Here is a 20,185-nt window from a genome sequence, read left to right as displayed (position 1 = left end):
GTCCTAAAACAACATCAATTGTAAAGTCGGATGCATCACATTAACTCAAATGGTAGGGTCCAATATGATGTATGAATGATAAGAGTTGTGGTTAGGTCCTTCTTCAGATGATCAAATGCCTTAAGTCATTCAGGAAAGAAATTAAAGGATGTATCATTGACTAAAAGATTGGTCAATGACCTAGCAATTTTGCTAAACTCTTTTGAAGAAGCGTCTAAAAAAACTAGCATGATCAAAGAATGATCTGACATCCTTGATATTTGGGAGGAGAAATGTTAAAAATGAGATCTATCTTAGCTTCGTCAACTTCTATACCCTTTTTCAAACTACATATCCTAAGATAATTCCATATTTGATTGTGAAAGTTAGATTTTTCTCCTTACATAGGGTTAAGATAAGTTTAAGATGATGCAAACACTCAAAAAATGAGTCATCAAAAATTAAAAAATCATCTATAAACATTTCTAAGAATCGCTCAACCATATCAGAGAAGATACTAATCATGCACTGTCAGAAAGCAGTTGGGGCATTGCATAACCCAAAGGGCACGCGACAGTACGTAAAGGTTCCATATGGTCATGTAAAAGTAGTTTTCTCCTGATCTTCAGGAACAATGGGAATCTAATTGTAAAATGAATATCCATCTAAGAAATAGCAGAACTTGTGTCCTGCTAAACGTTCAATCATTTGGTCTATGAATGGAAGTGGGAAGTGATATTCCTGGGGCTAGGTTGTATTTCCTATAATCAATATAGACTCACCATTCGGTTTAGATTCAAATGGGAATCAACTCATCAGCCTCATTTTAGATCACGACGGTCCCAGAATTCTTAGAAACAACATAGATTGGACTTACCCAAGAACTATCTAAAATGGGATAAATGATCACATTATCAAGACATTTGGAAATGACTTTCCTAACTATTTCTTTCGTAACTAAGTTCAACCTTCGTTGGGATCCCTATTAGGTTTGACATTATCTATCAGATGAATTTTATGTTAAACAATGGTTGAAGTAATCACTTTGATAACAGCCATGATCCATCCGATGGTTTCATTATTTTCTCTCAAAATATCTAAGAGGGCTTCCTTTGACCGTTTGTCAGGTTAGAAGTAATCATCTAAAAGCTCTAAGATATCAATCTTTAAAATGGCCAAACATCAGGATATTTATCTATAAATAACCTTAATTATTATGTACCTCTGGTCTTATCATTGTTCAAATACTTAAGTGTCATCAATGCAAAGCCGGATCCATAACCATGAAACATCTACCAAGGATTAAATATAAACAAAAAAAATTCAAAAGAAAACATAAAATGTCCATCTCACTAAATGACATATACAGTTTCCCTAAACACAACAATTAGGAACACATGATGAAAGCAAATAATAATATCCATAGATGAATAATTTTCAAATTCTAGAAAATACCTCTTTCAAATAGTTTTGCTTTTCTCTCCCGGGCGAAAAAATAAAACCATGATCCAAAGTCGTAAATAGTCAGTACTAACCCTTCGTTTTAGGCCTCATGCACCTACAAAAGGGACCTTTTCTCTTCCCCTTGTCTTTTTTCTTGCCATAGATATACTCACTCAGAAGAATGCTAGATCTCCTATCAACACATCCAATTCTCTTCTCCTCCTCTTCTTCAACCTTGAGGAATACGTACTCAATCTTTTCAACCTCCAACTCCAAGTTGTCAATCTGTTCCAACCCTTTCCTTGCCTCCTCCGAAATTCGCCTCCTCTCCTTCTCCCAAATCACAGCATTCGAAGATTCAAAATCATCCTCAACCCTCTTCTTCAATTTCTCATAGACCTCAACTTGTTCTAGAATAGCAGCCTCAGTCTCTGCCACCTGGACTTTGAGATTATCATACTCCGATGATTTTGCATGTTTTTTCTTCCCTGTACTCTCAAGTTTGGTCTTGAGTTCTCGTAGGCTTCTTTGTGCAACCGAAAGCCTTCGAGCATCAGAATCAAGCTTCTGAATGAACTTCTTGTTCCACTGTCGAAGAGATGATTCGTTAACTCTTGTGGATACTTCGAGCTTATCTATACTAAATTCTTTCTCAGCAATAAGTTCAGATGAAGGATATTCGCTCTTTACTTCTTCAATGGCTTCAATGTCGTCTATTTCAGCAGTTTCCCATAGTTCAAGCATTTGATCATCGGATTCAGAATTCTCGCTCTTATTTGGCCTGTCAGATCTTGACACTTGGTCCAGCTGGATGTCTTTCATTTTCTGCCCATACTTCTCCTTAGAGATTTCATCTTTTAGTTTCAGCTCTTCAATCTCTTTCCTTGTAGCCTCTATTTTAGCTTTAGAATCCATCCTTTCTTGCTCTACGAGATTTTTGGTGTCTATTATCACATTTTGAAGTGCTTCTAGTTTTGCAATCAATTTCTGTAAATCTGTGATTTTCATAATTGTTCGGTTACTGCTTTTCTTTGTCTCAGAAGTTTCTGAAGCGACATCATCCTGAAAATAATTCACATCGTAAGTGAACTAAGAAATTAGGAAGCATGTGGTCAATTAAAGAATTAGGCAAAAGAAAGGGTAAATTACATAAAATATCTCAATGGTTTGTAGAAATGAGAAAATATCCCCCTTTGGTTTTAAAAGTGACTCTACCCTCTCCTCAGTTTTTAGATAAACAATCATCAAATTCTAGCAATCAAATTTCAAATGTAATAATCACATACATGTTTGTAAAGGCTTACAAGTAATTGTCCTGTATTACTATAGTTTTCTACATCCAAATTAACTTTGAAAATTGAAAACAGAGGAGATAAGAGCGTCACATCTACAACCTTTTGTATTTCTGGGAATCGTGGAAACCATGGAGGGATTTCCTGCATTTTACCCCAAAAGAAATTATGAAATAAATTAAAGAAATCCAGCTGGCAGGAGCAGACGATAGCTTATATGTAGCACAGATTTTAGTTCATTCGGAAATTAGAAATCTTCAAAAATATTCAAGCTGTGAAAGGATCTGGACTCCAGGTTTCTACTTTCTAATAAATTTTGTTTACATTCACCACACAAGAATGTGATAAGCTCGAAATGCTAAAACAGGACAAGATTGAAAACACACAACAAAAATTTCTGAGCTTAAGGTTTTTAAAATATTAAATATAGATAAAGACTAATTAAATTACTCAACAATTATGACCATGTATAAAAGAAAAGAGGATACCTGTTTTCCTACAAGCTTTGCTAGGGAAAGGATGTGTGCTTCTAAACATGCAATTCCATCAAACAAAGTCATCAACATGGGTAAATGAGCATTGAAGTTAGCCTTTAGTGCATTATGTTGTCCTTCAAGGTCTCTGAGTTTTCTTTCGAACTCATCAATACAAGCATTTTTCAATGCAATGTCCTCACATAGCATCTCCATCTGTAGAGTTGAAAGAATCTCAAGGCTCTCACATGTTACTATCAACTCAAGTATCTTCTCTTCAAATATTGCACTGTTAACTGTTGAGATTTGGATGTCCTTTAATAATGTTTCAATTTCACCTTCACATTTGTGAATCTCACTAGTTCCTTTTTGAAGTTCAGAGGACAGATGCTCTTCCCTTCTTCTAAGTACTGCAATGTCCTGATTTGACCTATCAAGTTCCTTGTGAAGCAGTATATTTATTTCTATAACATCTGTGGTCTCCTTGTCCTTAGAAGCAACATCAGATGATAAAGCTTTAATCTCTTTCTCTAACTTTTTACTTCTCGCCATTGCATTATCAAAATCCTTGTTAATACCATCAAGTTTTTGACATAATAATGCATTCTCTTGCCGAGCTTCAAACAAATCATTCTCTGTAGCTTCAAGTTGAAGATTAATTTCTTCATAGAAATTGCTCGCCATATTCATCTCAAAATCTTGAAGAAGGGCCAATTCCTTCAGATTCATGGCTTCCATTTCAAACTCCAGGATTCTTTGGTTTAATAATCTGATCTCCTTGTCTAGGCCATTTTTAACAGAAAGGTTACGGCACATATTATTACTTGACAATTTCAGATTTAATCCTCTCTCTACACTGAGAGCCTTGAAGAAAATAAAGAGGTGATCCAATGCCAAAAGCTCAGCTAAAATGTCACTGTTTTCTCCCTCCACTCTATCAAGTTTCTCCTTCAGTTCATAAGATCTCTTTGACAAAGTCTGATTCTCTTCAAGCAAACTGATATTTTCAACCTTCATTTCTTCATTCATCTTTAAAGCTTCATCCTTTTCTAGCCCAATTTGCTTTAAGAGGGTAGCAAAAACTGATATCTCAAGATGAAGACATTGGCTTTCCTCCCGAGAATTTGAAAGGGAACTCAGCATGGACTTGATTTCACCTTGAAGAGTTTGCACTAGCACTTCATCTTTGCTTCCATCAATTACTCTTCCACAGTCATTATTTATATTAAATTCCTCCAACATTACAAGAATCCCACTCCTTAGTTTATCATTACTTTCATTCTGGACAGTTTGGTCATGCTTGAGTTCAGAAAGTAGCCTATCCGAACATTTAGATGCTTCTAGAAGGTTCTGACATTCGACAGAGAGTATCAAATATTCTTCTTTCATGTCATTTAAGCATCTCTGCAAGATAAACATTTCAAGCAAAGCAGTCATGGTCTTCTGCTGTTCCATTTCAAAGTCAACTTCTTTAGCCTGATTTTCTTTTTGCAGGACACTGAGTTGGCTTTTGAGAGCGTGATACTGATGTTTTTCTAATTTCAATGAGCTTTCTAGCTCCGATACTTGATGAAATGCTGAGTCTTTCTCACTCTCTAGATTCAAGTTCCTCTCCTCCAGCTCTGAATACTTTACTTGTAGTGTTTCCAAACTGTGTGTGATAATTTCTACCTGGAAGCCAAAAACAAGAATTTTAAATAAGGTTGAGTTAACCCTAATCATGATGATAGTGCAAGCTTATAACAATAATGAAAACTGGAGAAAACATAAGATGAATTTATGCAAGCTGACTCCAAAATTCTCATTGTTGTTGGCCTAGTGGCTAGTACAATAAGTTACGACAAATACTGCAAGGTTGCAGGTTCTTTGTACAAGTGCATTACTTGGAGAAAAATAATAAAAGGATCAAAACTTATGTTAAAGATGGTACAAGAAAAAGAAAATTAAAGAACAATACATTACTGCCGAAATCAAAAGAAAAAGAAGGCAAAAGCGAGAGATACTATTTCAAAGAAAACCAGAAACAAGCATGAAGTACAACATTAAATATACAGATAGTTAAGAAACCCTATTAAGTTAATGAATATTTCAAAGAATGCTCACTGAATGAGGGATTTTGCAATGAGTAATCAACTTTAACTGTCAGATATTTCGAAAAAACAAAAGCATGGCTTGTCTTTTCAGTCTTTTCCTTCTACTTCAACATAAATATAGATATGATATGTGATATTAGATAAGGAAACAGTGCATTCCACATTCATGAAGCGAAGGAAACAGTGCATTCCACATTCATGACGTGCATGTGAGAGAGAAAACCCCATAAAACTATTTAGGGAGAGGAGATGATGAAACTATCACCTGTGAGAAAAAGAAATTATTTTCTTCTTTCAATTGTTTGTTCATCTCCAAGATTTCATGCTTCTCACTTGCCAAATCTAATAATTCCTTCGTTTGAATTTCTAGCTCATGATGAAGATGAGATTTTTCGAATCCAATTTGCTTCATGAGGGTAGCAAGAACCAATCCCTCGAGTTGAAGGCATTGATTTTCATCTTGACAATCTAAAAGAGAACTAAGCAAGTTCCTAACTTCATCCAGAATAATTTGCAAATATACTTCACCTGTACGGTCATCCATACTACCCTTTTTTATATCAATGTTAAGCGCATCTAATAACAAATGAATTTTCTCCCTTAGAATCTCGTTCTGACTAGATAATGAAGCTAGCTCTTTCTTTTTTGTGAGAACCTCATGCCCAAGTTCAGAAATCTTTTTCTCTCTGCATTTAAGTTCTTCTAGAAGATTCTGACATTCTCCAGATAGACTCAAGTTGTCATCTTTCATGTCACATAAACATCTGCGGAGTACAAAACTCTCAAGATGAGCTTTAATAATCTTTTCCTCCTCCTTTTCAAGATCCTCATGCTTAATCCTGATTTCTCGTTCTAGGAGATGGACTTGCTTTTGCAAAGAAGCCAGCTGACTCGAGAAGGATGAGATGAGAGCTTCATGTTCTTGCTTTTTGAGACTTAAGGAACTTTCAAGCTCCATGACTTGACAAACTGTTGAATTTTTCTCCCTCTCTAGATTAGAGTGCTGATCTTGGAGTGTCAGATACTTGCTCTCAAGGTTGACTACCTGAAACCGACAAGAAACCCTCTTTATAAAAGAAAAACAGACTGTTGGAAATGTTTGCAGCAGAAAATATAATGAACGTAGCCAATGAAAGAAGGTTCATCAATTTAAGAAAATTTATGAACCTAAATGTTAATTTCCCAAAAATTAATCATTCAATTTTCTGGTGAGTGAAATAGGGTGAGAGAGATTAAGCGTATGGTCTAAAATAATTCGGTATGTATAGCAAAAATGCCCTAACTACATAATTTTGGATCTGAAGTGATCCCACAGTCCTAGTTTATTGTATAAAAACTACAATGTCAAAGATGATTATGGTGCAGTAAAATTTGTCAAGAAGATAGATATACATATACAGTTGTGTGCAATCCTTAACGGGGCTAAGAGTATTTGGTTGATGTAGAGATTATTCCTTGACTTCCACCAACACCATAATAGATAGGGAACTACAGATGTAATATAGACATATCATATTTGTGGCGCTAAAGATTTTAAATCTTTAAATTATGAAATTAGTCCATCAAATCATTGAAATTTCTACTATGGCCCCCAATTCTTATATCTTGCTAGTGCTACTCTGGATTGGATGGATTAATTTGAAACAACTTGTATGAATTGGGAGACCTAATAGCAATTTTAATGATTTGACGAACTAATTTTGAAACAAACAAGAATTGGGGAACATAATAGCAATTTCAGATTGAGGGACTACTTTTAAATCATTAAAGATTTAAGGGATAAATATCAAAAAATCTCAATATTTAATTTTAGAATAACTTTCAAATAAAAGTACGATGAAGATGAGATTTATATCAATCCATTATGCTTCAGGAGGGTAGCTAGAACCTAAGTTGCATGGAAACGGGCACGGGTACTGGTACGGGTGTGCAGGTACGAGTAGGGGACACAGCAAAACTGTAAAATGTAGGGTACGGGGACACGGCTACATATATATATTGAATTAATAATGTACATGAGATAATATTTTCCCGCTTCATGTTTCATTAGAATTAAAATTCCGATCACATTCTTGAGTTTCTTTTATCATATTGATTATCGTGTCATTAGAATTAAAATTCCGATCACATTCTTGAGTTTCTTTTATCATATTGATTATCGTGAATTGTAAACTACTCATTTTTTTTCTTTTATCATATTGATTATCGTGAATTGTAAACTACTCATTTTTTTACTAGACATCTAAATGACCCGTTAACTATATAGTTGTGAACTTGGGTATGGACTGAAACGAACCCGGCCCATATCTCATTAGTTTCAAAAGACGGATGTGAAGTGTAAACTCTACGTCCAAGAAGTCTTTGACAAGTGTTTTAAATTTACACATATATAGTATAATTGAGTACATGTTGTAATAAATGCATGCATATATTCAAGAAGTGTCCATGAAGTTTGGATATGGGTAAGTGTCGGATACGGGTACGGTACGGGTACGGCTTCATTATAGAAGTACCCGGGTAACATAGGCTAGAACCAATACCTCAAGGTGAAGGCATTGATTTTCATCTCGAGCATTTGAAACAGAACTCAGCAAGTTCCGAACTTCATCCAGAATAATTTGCAAATGTACTTCCTCTGTACAGTTGTCCATGCTACCATTTTTCATATCAATGTTGAGTACATCGAATAACGAATGAATTATGCCCCTTAGGATCTCAACCCGACTTGATAACAAAGTTAGCTCTTTCTTTTGCATGAAGTCCTTGTCGATAAGTTCAGAAATCCTTTTCTCTCTGCATTTAAGTTCTTCTAGAAGATTCTGACATTCTCCAGATAGACTCAAGTTGCCATCTTTCATGTCACATAAACATCTGCGGAGGACAAAACTCTCAAGATGAGCTTTAATAATCTTTTCCTCCTCCTTTTCAAGATCCCCATGCTTAATCCTGATTTCTCTTTCTAGGAGATGGACTTGCTTTTGCAAAGAAGCCAGCTGACTCGAGAAGGATGAGATGAGAGCTTCATGTTCTTGCTTTTTGAGACTTAAGGAACTTTCAAGCTCCATGACTTGACAAACTGTTGAATTTTTCTCCCTCTCTAGATTAGAGTGCTGATCTTGGAGTGTCAGATACTTGCTCTCAAGGTTGACTACCTGAAACCGACAAGAATCCCTTTATAAAAGAAAAACAGACTGTTGGAAATGTTTGCAGCAGAAAATATAATGAATGTAGCCAGTGAAAGAAGGTTCGTCACTTTAAGAAAATTTATGAACCTAAATGTTAATTTCCCAAAATTTAATCATTCAATTTTCTGGTGAGTGAAATAGGGTGAGAGAGATTAAGCGTTTGGTCTAAAATAATTCGGTATGTATAGCAAAAATGCTCTAACTACAAAATTTTGGATCTGAAGTGATCCCACAGTCCTAGTTTACTGTTTGAAAACTACAATGTCAAAGATGATTCTGGTGCGGTAAAATTTGTCAAGAAGATAGATATACATATACAGTTGTGTGCAATCCTTAACGGGGCTAAGAGTATTTGGTTGATGTAGAGATTATTCCTCGCCTTCCACCAACACCATAATAGATAGCGAACTACAGATGTAATATGGACATATCATATTTGTGGAACACTAAAGATTTTAAATATTTAAAATTATGAAATTAGTCCATCAAATCATTGAAATTTCTATTATGTCCCCCAATTCTTATATCTTGCTAGTGCTACTCTGGATTGGATGGATTAATTTGAAACAACTTATATGAATTGGGAGACCTAATAGCAAGTTTAATGATTTGACGAACTAATTTTGAAACTAACAAGAATTGGGGAACATAATAGCAATTTCAGATTGAGGGACCAATTTTAAATTATTAAAGATTTAAGGGATAAATATCAAAAAATCCCAATATTTTATTGTAGAATTACTTTCAAATAAAAGTACGATGAAGATGAGATTTATATAAATCCAATATGCTTCAGGAGGGTAGCTAGAACCATTACCTCAAGGTGAAGGCATTGATTTTCATCTCGAGCATCTGAAACAGAACTCAGCAAGTTCCGAGCTTCATCCAGAATAATTTGCAAATGTACTTCCTCTATACAGTTGTCCATGCTACCATTTTTCATATCAATGTTGAGTACATCGAATAACGAATGAATTATGTCCCTTAGGATCTCAACCCGATTTGATAACAAAGTTAGCTCTTTCTTTTGCATGAAGTCCTCGTTGATAAGTTCAGATATCTTTTTCTCTCTGCATTTAAGTTCTTCTAGAAGATTCTGACATTCTCCAAATAGACTCAAGTTGTCATCTTTCATGTCACATAAACATCTGCACAAAACAAAATTCTCAAGATCAGACTTAATAGTCTTTTGCTGTTCCACTTCAAGGTCCTCATCCTTAATCTTGATTTCTTCTTCTAGGAGATGGACTTGCTTTCTCAAAGATGCCAGCTGACTCGAGAAGGATAAGACTAGAGCTTCATGCTCTTGGTCTTTAAGTCTTAAGGAACTTTCAAGTTCCATGACTAGACAAACTGTTGAATCCTTTTGCCTCTCTAGATTAGAGTGCTGATCTTGAAGTGTCAGATACTTGCTCTCAAGGTCGTCTACCTGATACCAACAAGAATACATCCCTTTATAAAAGAAAAAGGAGACTACTGGAGATGCTTGTAACAGAAAACATAATGAAAGTAAGAAATTAAAGAAGGTTCATCAATTTGGGAAAATTTATGTGCATACGTGTGTACACGCGCGCGCGTGCACGGGCATGCGTGTGTGGAGTGTGTGTTCGTCCATGTGTGCGCAGTGGCAGAGCCAGGAGTTTCGACAAGGTCCAAAAATATTTAAACACAATAACCTATTTTTTTATGATTTAACATCTAAACATCATTACACAACGAGACTTCAAAATCATAATTCAAGAATTGAGGGTGAAGAGAGGAACCAAGGGTTAAGGACAAAGAGAGGAAGTGAGTTGGTAAATTTATCTCGCAGTTCACAACTCACGTACATATTTCGGTATCAGTCCCTCAAATCTTTAATATTTTGATATTAGTTCTCCAAATGATTGAAACTTGAAATTAGTCCCCAACTCTTATAACTAATTTGAAATTATTCTCCTTAGCAGCTTTTTGATTTGAGGTGGAATATTCCTTTAGCTTTAACTAATTTGTGAGACTAATTTCAAGTGCCATCCAAGATTTCTGGGGACTAATTTCAAAATATAAAGATTTGAGGGACTACTTTCAAGACACTTAAAAGATTTGAGGGACTAATTTCAAAATATGAAGATTTGGGGACTAATTTTCAAACTTGAAAGATTTGGGGGAATGGTTTTCAAACTTGAAGTGATATGGGGGACTAATATCATATAGGGAGCTAGAGAGGAATGTAGAGAATTATTGTTGAGAAAGTTGAGTAAGCTTAGGCATTTTACTACCTATGAAAATACTATCAGTAAATTGGCCCTATTAACATGTTTTTGTTTTTAGTTCAAGGTGGGGCCAAGGACCCCTTGGCCCCAATGTGTTTCCGCCAGTGTGTGTGTATCTGTGTATGTGTGTGCTTGTGCATGTGTATTGTCTATTTGTGTGCATGTATGTGTGGTAAGAGTGTGCTAAGAGTGTGCTTAGGTTGTGAAGTATCTCTTTCCTATTCAATCTAAGTCCATAGATTGTTTCTTATGTCTATAAGCTTGCATCAAATATCAGCTTAAAGGACTAGCCTTTTTGCATTAGTTACGAATGACTGTACTAGACATATTCAAGAAGAGTCAAACAGTGTAAATTATTTGTTGATAACATAGTTTAGTTGATGAAGCTACGGAAGAGAGAATTTCTAAAGTAGACAAGTGGAAATATGGAGAGAAGCTCACTCTAAGGAATTAGAATTAGTCAAGCAAACAAAGTTAGTGTAATTTTTAGCAAAACTGTGAAAATGAAGCATATAACATGTATTACCATCAAGAAATGTCGATGAATAATCACTTTCTCTATTTAGGATTAGTCACTCATCAAATAGTGAAATTGAGAATGATGTGGTTAATCAAATCAAAAAGATGGTTAAACGGAAAAATTGGAGGCTGGTTCTTTTCGCTACCATAACTGCAGCAGGTGAATTTAGCGAATAACAGTATAAACTCGATCAAGGTTTTTATGCTGAAGCCAACTACTAATGAAGGAAAGCAACTGGTAGCGATCAACCTAAGCTTCAATAACATTGCTGGAGAGCTGCTAGCAGAGTTGGCTGCTTATCCATCACTTGCATCTTTGTCGGTGAGTAATAATAGAGGGCAGATTCCATGGCAGTACAGTAATAAAGGGAGGATGAGGAGGCTGTTCTTGGATTCGAATTTGTTGAACAGAGAGGTTCCGGATTTGTTGCTCAAGGGGAATTTGGCGGGAAGTTTTAGGGACAATTGCCTGGCCAAGTGCCTACGCTTTTGGACTATTATGTGAACATAGAATACATAAAAAAATTAAGGGAGATTGTACAGGACATCTATCAAACCAATAATACTTTATAGAATTGATATCAGTAATCAAGAAACATGTGAAAAGAACGTGTAGCAAAAGTATGATTGGTAGAATGAATATGTATACACTAAGAGATAGGATAATGAATGAGTGAGCGTCATAGGAAGTTAGATATTGTTTACATTGAGGATAAACAGTGAGAAAATCTATTGAGATAGTTTGGTCATATGCAACGGACACCACTAAGTGCACCAGCTAGGAGAAATAATAAGATAGTAATAACAGAGCAATGAAGACTAGAAGTAGGCCTAAGAGAACACGGTTAACTTAATAGATGAGTTATGATAGTGTCTAACTTGATGAGATCGTCCTTAACAGAAGAATATGATATATCTAGCCGATCAATAATTTTCAATAAATGTTTCACTATTCATTTATTTCTATACATTTGTGTGCTTATAAATGTGTATAGAGGATATTGGATATGAGTTTCACCTCATTTCATCAATAGGGTGGTGTGTTTTACCTGCTCTCCGATATGATTTACAGAAAGGACCACTAGTCTATCTCTTCGTATATCTCACACATGCACAATATTGCTAGCAGTAAAGAATTTGGCCAAATTCAAGCCAGATAACCTCACATAATTTTGGATCTGAAACCATGCTGCAATGCTACTTCATTGCGTGCAAACTACAATTTCAAAGATCATTCTGGTGCAATGAAATTCTCCAAGAAGCTGTGTGTATATACAATTCTGTGCAAACAGAAGTTATTGGTTATTGGTTGAAGTACAGATTATTCCTTGCCTTCCACCAACACCATAATAGGTAGGCAACCACTGATGTTATATGGATATATCACATGTGTCACGCTAAAGATTTAATTGTACAATTACTTCCTAATAAAAAGATGAAAGCCCTTTTTTTATTTATCTTTGTCGGAAAACTGCATTCTTTTCATTCACTGCCTAAGCACATTGTATTATGCAAATTGCAAAGTAAAGTCTTCTAGAAGCATATTATTCAGTAAACAAAAAAGAGATCTTTAGAGACAGCACATGTTTAAAACTACGCTGCGTTATCAATTTTCATGGATTTGAAAAGCTTAAAGTTTGTAGGACGGATGTATGCTCTACATGGATGAAGAATATCAACCATTACCTCAAGCTGAAGTTTTTTGTTTTCCTCTGCAGCATCTGAAACAGAGTTTAGCAATTTTTTAACTTCAGGCAAAATAAATTGCGCAAGCACTTCATCACTTAAACCATCTTGAGTATTATGCTTCACATCAATGCTAAATGCCTCCAATAACATATGGATGCCTTTATTAATGACATCATTGTGCTCAGACAATGATGTTATCTCTTTCTTTTGCATGAATTCCTTCCATTTGAGTTTGGAAATTTGACCCTCTGCATGTTTAGATGCTTCCAGAAGATTCTGGCATTCTCCAGAAAGAAATAAATTCTTATCATTCATTTCACATAAACATCTCTGCAAAATGAAAATATGAAAAAGAGAACTCATGACTTTTCGCTGTTCCATTTCGAAGTCCATTGCCTTAGCCTGTATTTCTTCCTTTCGGAGATGGATTTGGTTATTTAAAGAGGACACTTGACTTGACAATGATGAGATGCGAGTTTCATACTCTTGTTTTTCTAGTTGAAAGGAATTTTGGAGCTCCATAACTTGGTGAGCTCTAGAATCTTTCTCCTTTTCCAGGTGTTTATGCTGGTCTTGTAACTCAAAATACTTGTGCTCGAGGTTGCCTATCTGTAATTCAGAAGTTCACAATTCTCAAAAGAGGAATTCATAGACTTAAAATTAACATGCAAATTTGTCATGGAAAAGATGGGTATGAGGTGATAGCTCATTTTACTAAATGATCCTACCAAGAGATAAACTAGTGGTGAGGGCCACATGGCGCGTCACATAAAAAGGTGTGGAGCTCACCACTTCAACTTTTGGTAGATTATTTTGCTAATTGAGGAGGCAGCTCATGTCCAAGATCCCCATATATCAATAAATTTTCAGGATAGAGAATGAAAGTTACGTTGAAGTTATGCAAGACAAACCTAATGGATTGTCCATCCTTGGAGCATATATGTTTAACAACAAAGCAAAATATACTTACTCTTGAATGTACAGAAAATAACCCATCATCAATGCAACTTTGCACTTATAGATTATAGCATAAACAAGTGTTGCGCTACGTGACGTAATACGACTTAGATTTTTAATTTAGGTTTTGTTTTCCATAGAAACCAACTTTAGAATAGGGTAACTATGTAGAAATCACCTTTTATTTTCAATTTATGCATAAAGCACCTTTAAAGTGTTTGTTGTTGCAATCAGCCACGTAGGCCCACTTTTTAGTTAAATTTTTTTGATAATTGACCCCATCTACCGCAACTAAGGACTATATCTATGATATACTTGGTATTTGACAACTAATTATTAGAGGGAAAAAACTTGATGTAAAGGTGTTTTATAGAACCTGTAATTTCTTTTTATTAACAACTCAAAAATAAGCATTTGCAACTGCGATTGAAAAATTTTAATTCTGCTGAAAAACAACTGACTTCCTCGTTTGGAATTGTATGTTAAAATACAATTAAAATTTTTTGTTTTGGAACTGCTAGTAACTCTGAAGTTATGCAAAGCTCTTAATTCCATGTACCTTAAATGATTAAACTAATGGCAAATGTAGTAGAACTATTCAGAAATAACAAGGAGAAACCTGACATTACCTGAGAAACAAGAGTATTCTTTTCAGACAGAAGAGTACAGTTTTGATCGCAAAGGGATGCGGAGGATTGTTCCAAATCTTCAAATCTGGCTTTTAAACCCTTAAGTTCAACATTTGCATCTGATAAAGAGTTCTCCAAGATAAAATTTTTCACTGAAACCCTCTCCATATTTTGCGAAATAGACTCTAACTGAGATACCAACATACCCTTTTCAACAACATGTGTGGAGACTTCACCTAGGAGGGTTTCACAAGAAGCCTCCAGTGCTTTTGCCTTCTCTCTTAACCCTTCTAGTTCAACATTTGCATCTGATAAAGAGTTCTCTAAGACTACATTTTTATCTGAAACTACTTCAATTTGTTCGGTTAGACCTTGATGCTTTTGCTCCAAATCTTTGTTACCCTCCTTTAAGGAGCAAACTTCTTTTAGAAGAGCTCTGTTTTCCTCTAGATATGTCCCCAACTCATTTTCGAGTTTCCCTTTTGTTTCCTTCAGTAATTTAATTTCATCTTGCAATTCCTTTATCTTGATTCCAGACAGTATATTTTGTTCATGAAGGTTGCCAATTATCTTGTCCAGCTCGGTAATTTTCTCCTCAAGACCAACTTTACTCAGTTCCATCTCCTTCAACTTCTCACTAACATCCTCCTTCTCGAGAACCAAAAATTCTGCCTCTTCTTGAGAATGGGTATGTATTTGCTCCAAGGACATGAGGGCCACTTCAACTTGCATCCTTTTTTTATGCTCCACTTCTATTGAAGTATTGAGTTCTTCCAACTCCTTTCCTCTTTTTGCCAGTTCTCTTTGTTGTGTCTCCAGCTCCAATTGCAGAGATCGGTTAACCTTCTCCATTGCAAGACATTGTTCTTCAACACTGTTTAACTTCACTACCATAGCATCATTAACCTCACTGATTTCACATCTCGTGTTAGAGATATCATTTTCTAAGCTAGATATCCTTTCTATTGAAAGGTTGTACTGAAAAGCAGCAGCTTCCTTCATCGATTCTAATTTAGAGATCGTCTCTTCTAAAGTTCGAGCATGCTGTGATTCCGATGCCATCAAGCTCATGAGATTCTCATTCTTAGTTGTTAACTGAGAAACATCTTCTTGTAAATGTCTTATTTCGTTTTTGAGGTCTTCTATCTCTTCAACCCTTCCATTTTCATCTTTGAAACTTAGGACTTTCCTCACTTTACCTTCACCAGATGGAATCAGTTGCTTCAACCCTTTCTTTGTTGATATTGAATTGCTCTCTTCGGAAAAAGCCCCATTTCTTCTTCTACCATGGAAATGTGAGGATACACCCAATACATCCTTATTCAAGTCATCCGGGTCCAATGGTGCGCGCATTGGTGGGGCCATTTCAGGAGTGTGGGGCCCAATCTCGGCACCGGAAGAAGAAGGAGACTCATCGGACATTATTGGTGGGATTTGGTTGGGGAATGCTTCAGCCATAGTTCGATGAGCTTGGCGCAATGCACCAGTTGCATGATCGTATCTCTCAGCCAAGGCACGGTATGCTCGGTAGAACTCTTCGACCAATTTCATCAGCTCAGGGCGTTTCTTATAGTACATCTCTGCTCTTCTTGCAAAGGAATCGGCGTCTTCTTCTATGAGCTTGATCATTGCTTTGATATTTCTGTCCATATCTATATTGAAGAGCATATATATGGTAAATAATAAAAATAATAATATCTAATGATATCACATGTGCTTTCACACGCACACGCACACAGATATTTCTATACATATTTGTATTGAAGAGAACATACACATGGTAAAATGAGTGTAAATTTTAAAGATATCCACATACACACACACACACTCACCCGCACCAGCACGCACATGTGCACAAGCATGCGCGCATTCACTCACACATGCACATGTATAGCAAAGACTGGTGATTAGGTTTTTCCCCCTTGATAGTAGGAATATATGCTAAGTAAAACAAACCAAAACATGAGAGAATCTGGTCAACTAGTAAAAAACAATTAATCTGGCTCATAGTTATTAAAATTGAATTTCATGAGGTTCTTATTTTCAGTTAATTGAATACGGTGGAGAGTTCCCAGCCTCCATCCTACACAAAAAATAAAAATTAAAAATAAACCTTCCTCTAAAGATTTTACTAAGTTCCCATAAATGATTTAAACTGCACAGTGCTAGAATCTTCCATTTCTAACTAGAGATAATTACTTTTACCCTTTTGTTAAGTTTCATTTTCATTAGGGAGAATCAAAACTATTAATATATGCATTATCCCTCATTCTGTGCTGCTTAGATTATGACATCCACTTCATAAGAAACTCAAGGAATAGGTTTTTTTTGGTCTTAAGGGAATTGAAGATACATGGTTGGATTGACAAATAAGCGGATTAGAAAGGAAGCTAGCACTGTACAGATAGGGCCTCTTCATTTATTTAAAAAAAAAGAATCAAAATTGACAGATTGACCATATTCACATTAAGCATATCGATCAGTTCTACTTAACTCAAGAAACCACCTAAGAAGATAGCGACTATCCATTTATTCTAGAAAGGAGGCTATCATATTTATAACAATAAAATGGAACCATCAAAAATTTTCTGACTAAGGGAAAGACAAGAAGTCGGGGATGCCATGAAGTTAATTGATCCCATGAGTTCCTTATTGTTAAATTAAAAAAATGTGAGGAAAAATTTTCGTATAAGACATTGCATTTCACTCATGTGATGATACCTACAACATTTTCACAGAACATGTCATAGATAGTACTCTTCATTATCTTGTTACATGTTCTAGTCATCCTCTAAACTCGTTAAATCATATATTGACACTATACATTATACCTTCAAAAAAAGTTAATTTCTTGGATCAATACTTAAATTAGAATAGGATTCAAATAAACTGTATTGATGACATATAAGCTACAAAAAATAATAATAAATAGAGCAATAATAAATTTCACTTAAGTAGACTATAATTTCCAACAAGTTTCTGTGGTGAGAAAAAATTAGAGGGCAGTGATGACAATGATGAGCAACCTCCATCAGACAAATGATTTCTTAGGCAATCTTTGGTTCTAATGTAGCGTTAGTTGGCTTTATCAAATAATCTAAATACTCTACGAAAATCCATTTCCCTTATCCAACTTTTTCAAATTGTGCAAAATAATTAAGTTCAAAGTTCATATTCTCAATATACCTGTAAGATTTTCCTGAAGCCATTTGGAATTCTTCGGGCTAATATGACTATCCCACCACCAAGAATACATGCGTCTCGACTCTCCATGCAAAAATGTAGCCATGATTCCAAAAAGGCAAATCAATGCTATCTTCCTCGTTCTTGGACAGGACAAATCCTCATAGGAAAAATATCTTAAGTAATTAATCCACGCCAAAATTACTGCTTAGTAGATCCCAAAGCACACTCGTCAACTAAATATTTCTCTCTTGTTCCTACAAAAGCACGTTAAGGAAAGGGACCAAAAGAAATAAGTTCATTCACAGTTATAGTTTAATGAAAAAAAGAAATCCAAATGATAAGTAATTCAAAAGGAGATCACAAGTTCCTACTAGAGTATAAAGAAACACCTTCAAGAATTAAAATCAAAATCTACGAGGAGGAAAGTTCAGGTCTACATCTCAAGCAAGAGTGCAACTTATCAATTATCAAATCTAGAATTGAAGGAACACAATAATCAGATAAATTATAAAACCAATGAAAAAAGAACTAAAACAGTGAATTTACCACTGATAATATGAATTTTCTTCTAAATGTTCTGATACCTAACCACCAGATCCAAGAAAATTTTCTGTGCTTTACTGCAAAGAAAAAAAGCTTACCATTGCAAAAATATAACTGACGGTGACTACGGAGCTGAGTGATACTGATCTAGAGTCGGCTTAAGCACCAAAAAAATTCAAAAATTGCAGAATTCAAGATCCCTAATCAAATCAGCCAAACTAAACAAGTCAAAACAAACGGTTTATAATAAAAGGCTGGACTCAGTGCTTTGAACAAAAAACAAAAACCCACCAAAATCTTTATAGTCAAAGGTACTAAACTCACTTTCCAAAAATCTTCAGAAATGAATCAACTACTAGATACACATGAGATAGGAATTTCCCCAGAGGGGTCAACCATACATTTATCCCAAAACAATGATAAAACAGTAATAAATCTCCGATGCCCATTGAAGCTCAAAAAACTTTATTTTGAAATAAGAAAATCAACGCAAGAGGAGAGAAAATGAAATGGACATCAAAAGGTAAATTAGAGATTCAAAAGGACAGAATCTCTTGAAATAACAGAAATTCTTAAATACCCATTAAGCAAAAAAGTTCCAAATAACAAAATAAAACCACTAAAAACACAAAAGCATGAGATTTCATAAGTGGGTCTTCATCAAACATACAAAAAGGAGCAATCTTTATCATAGCAGAAGACAAATACCATTGAGAAAAAGAAATGTAGCGTGCGTTGCAGCTGCCAAAAGATCACCAGCTGCTTTTTTCATCCAATCTCACCCCATCTCTTTCTCTCACCCCGTTTGAAAACAAAGATATGAGAGACTCCGTTTCTCTCCCCTCCAATCTCTAGTTTTTCTGTTACGGAGAATACAGAGAAGAAAGCAAAGGTAGCAAGCAGCAGAGTGTAGCACAGCAGACAGAGAAAGAAGCCAAAGGAGGAAAATAATAATAATAATAATAATAATATTTGGAAACTGTTTGGAGTTTAATTTAAGATCTCAATTAAGGGAGGTGAATTTTGGAATTTTTAGGCTAAAATAGTGGGGCTGTTTACAAAATTCAAACCTATAAGCATGCACTGATTTAGCCATAAAACTAGTTAACTGTTTTTACTTTTTGTTTTTAATTATTTGTTTTTGTTTTGTTTTTTTTCGTTTTGTTGCCAGTCATTATTATAATTTCTTGGAATAAGAGGTCAATGTGTTGGCCCTTTTAACTTAGAAATAAAAAAGTAAACAAAAAAAAATGCCCTTTTACTTAGAAAATCTTAGGTTGTTTTTTCTTGGTTTCAGCATTTGGTGTTGGGTTGTGAGATGGTGATGATAGATTGATAGGTGGGGCGGCTTAGTCATGGACTCAGCGTGATTCAGAAATAGGTCTTTTGAAGGCTAAAATACCTCACTCTCAGATATTAATATAAATAGATGACATTACTAATTTTTCTTTTTCCTATCATTCAATATAACCAGGACCTTTTAATGAAATGCAAAATATATTTAAATGAATACAATTTATCCCTACCTGTCTCCATATTTGAATCGTTGCATAATAGTGTCATTCCAAATACCCCTAAATATCCTTTTTAATGTAAAGTTAGTATCTTTTCTTTTTTTTTTAATTGATGGTAGCTCTTTGATATGTGGTGAATTGGGTCATTTAAATTGATGGGTCTTAGGGTTATTTACTTTTAGGTCTGTCTCATTAAAAGTTAATGGGTTACTACTTAGTATTCAAAGGAGTTGAGGTGTACTTTGGTGTACGTTGCTTGATAAATTTACACATCATTGTTTAATTATATGAATAGTGTCACTAACTCCGCCCCTGCGTACTCATCCTACCAGAACCATCCACATGTGAGCGGATAGTTCTGACCCTCCAATGGAAATAGGAGAGAGTGCGGGGCAATTTTGACCCTCATTTGAAGGTCAAAATCACTTGGG

The 20,185-nt window shown here is 35.1% G+C and overlaps 1 protein-coding gene across 3 annotated transcripts; it reads right to left on the bottom strand.

Annotated features, from left to right (window-relative positions):
* LOC109851333 (protein NETWORKED 1A-like) lies at positions 1,258–19,193 on the bottom strand. 3 transcript variants are annotated; one of them, XM_020421407.1, is made up of 10 exons: positions 18,949–19,193; positions 17,698–17,951; positions 14,512–16,163; positions 12,923–13,534; positions 9,283–9,894; positions 7,821–8,432; positions 5,546–6,325; positions 3,203–4,858; positions 2,817–2,858; positions 1,258–2,484 (listed from the first exon to the last, which is right to left on the bottom strand). In XM_020421407.1, the coding sequence occupies exons 2-10, from the start codon at positions 17,798–17,800 to the stop codon at positions 1,510–1,512; spliced, it is 7,044 nt and encodes a 2,347-aa protein (XP_020276996.1). In that variant the 5' UTR covers positions 17,801–17,951; positions 18,949–19,193; the 3' UTR covers positions 1,258–1,509. The 3 variants fall into 3 exon arrangements, with proteins under 3 accessions (XP_020276996.1, XP_020276997.1, XP_020276998.1); XM_020421408.1 differs by lacking the exon at positions 18,949–19,193 and adding an exon at positions 18,339–18,776; XM_020421409.1 differs by lacking the exon at positions 2,817–2,858 and having other exon boundaries at positions 18,949–19,192.

Source organism: Asparagus officinalis, chromosome 8 (assembly GCF_001876935.1).
Source record: "Asparagus officinalis chromosome 8, Aspof.V1, whole genome shotgun sequence".
NCBI classification, from domain to species: Eukaryota; Viridiplantae; Streptophyta; class Magnoliopsida; order Asparagales; family Asparagaceae; genus Asparagus; species Asparagus officinalis.
This window is presented reverse-complemented; position numbering and strand designations above follow the sequence as displayed.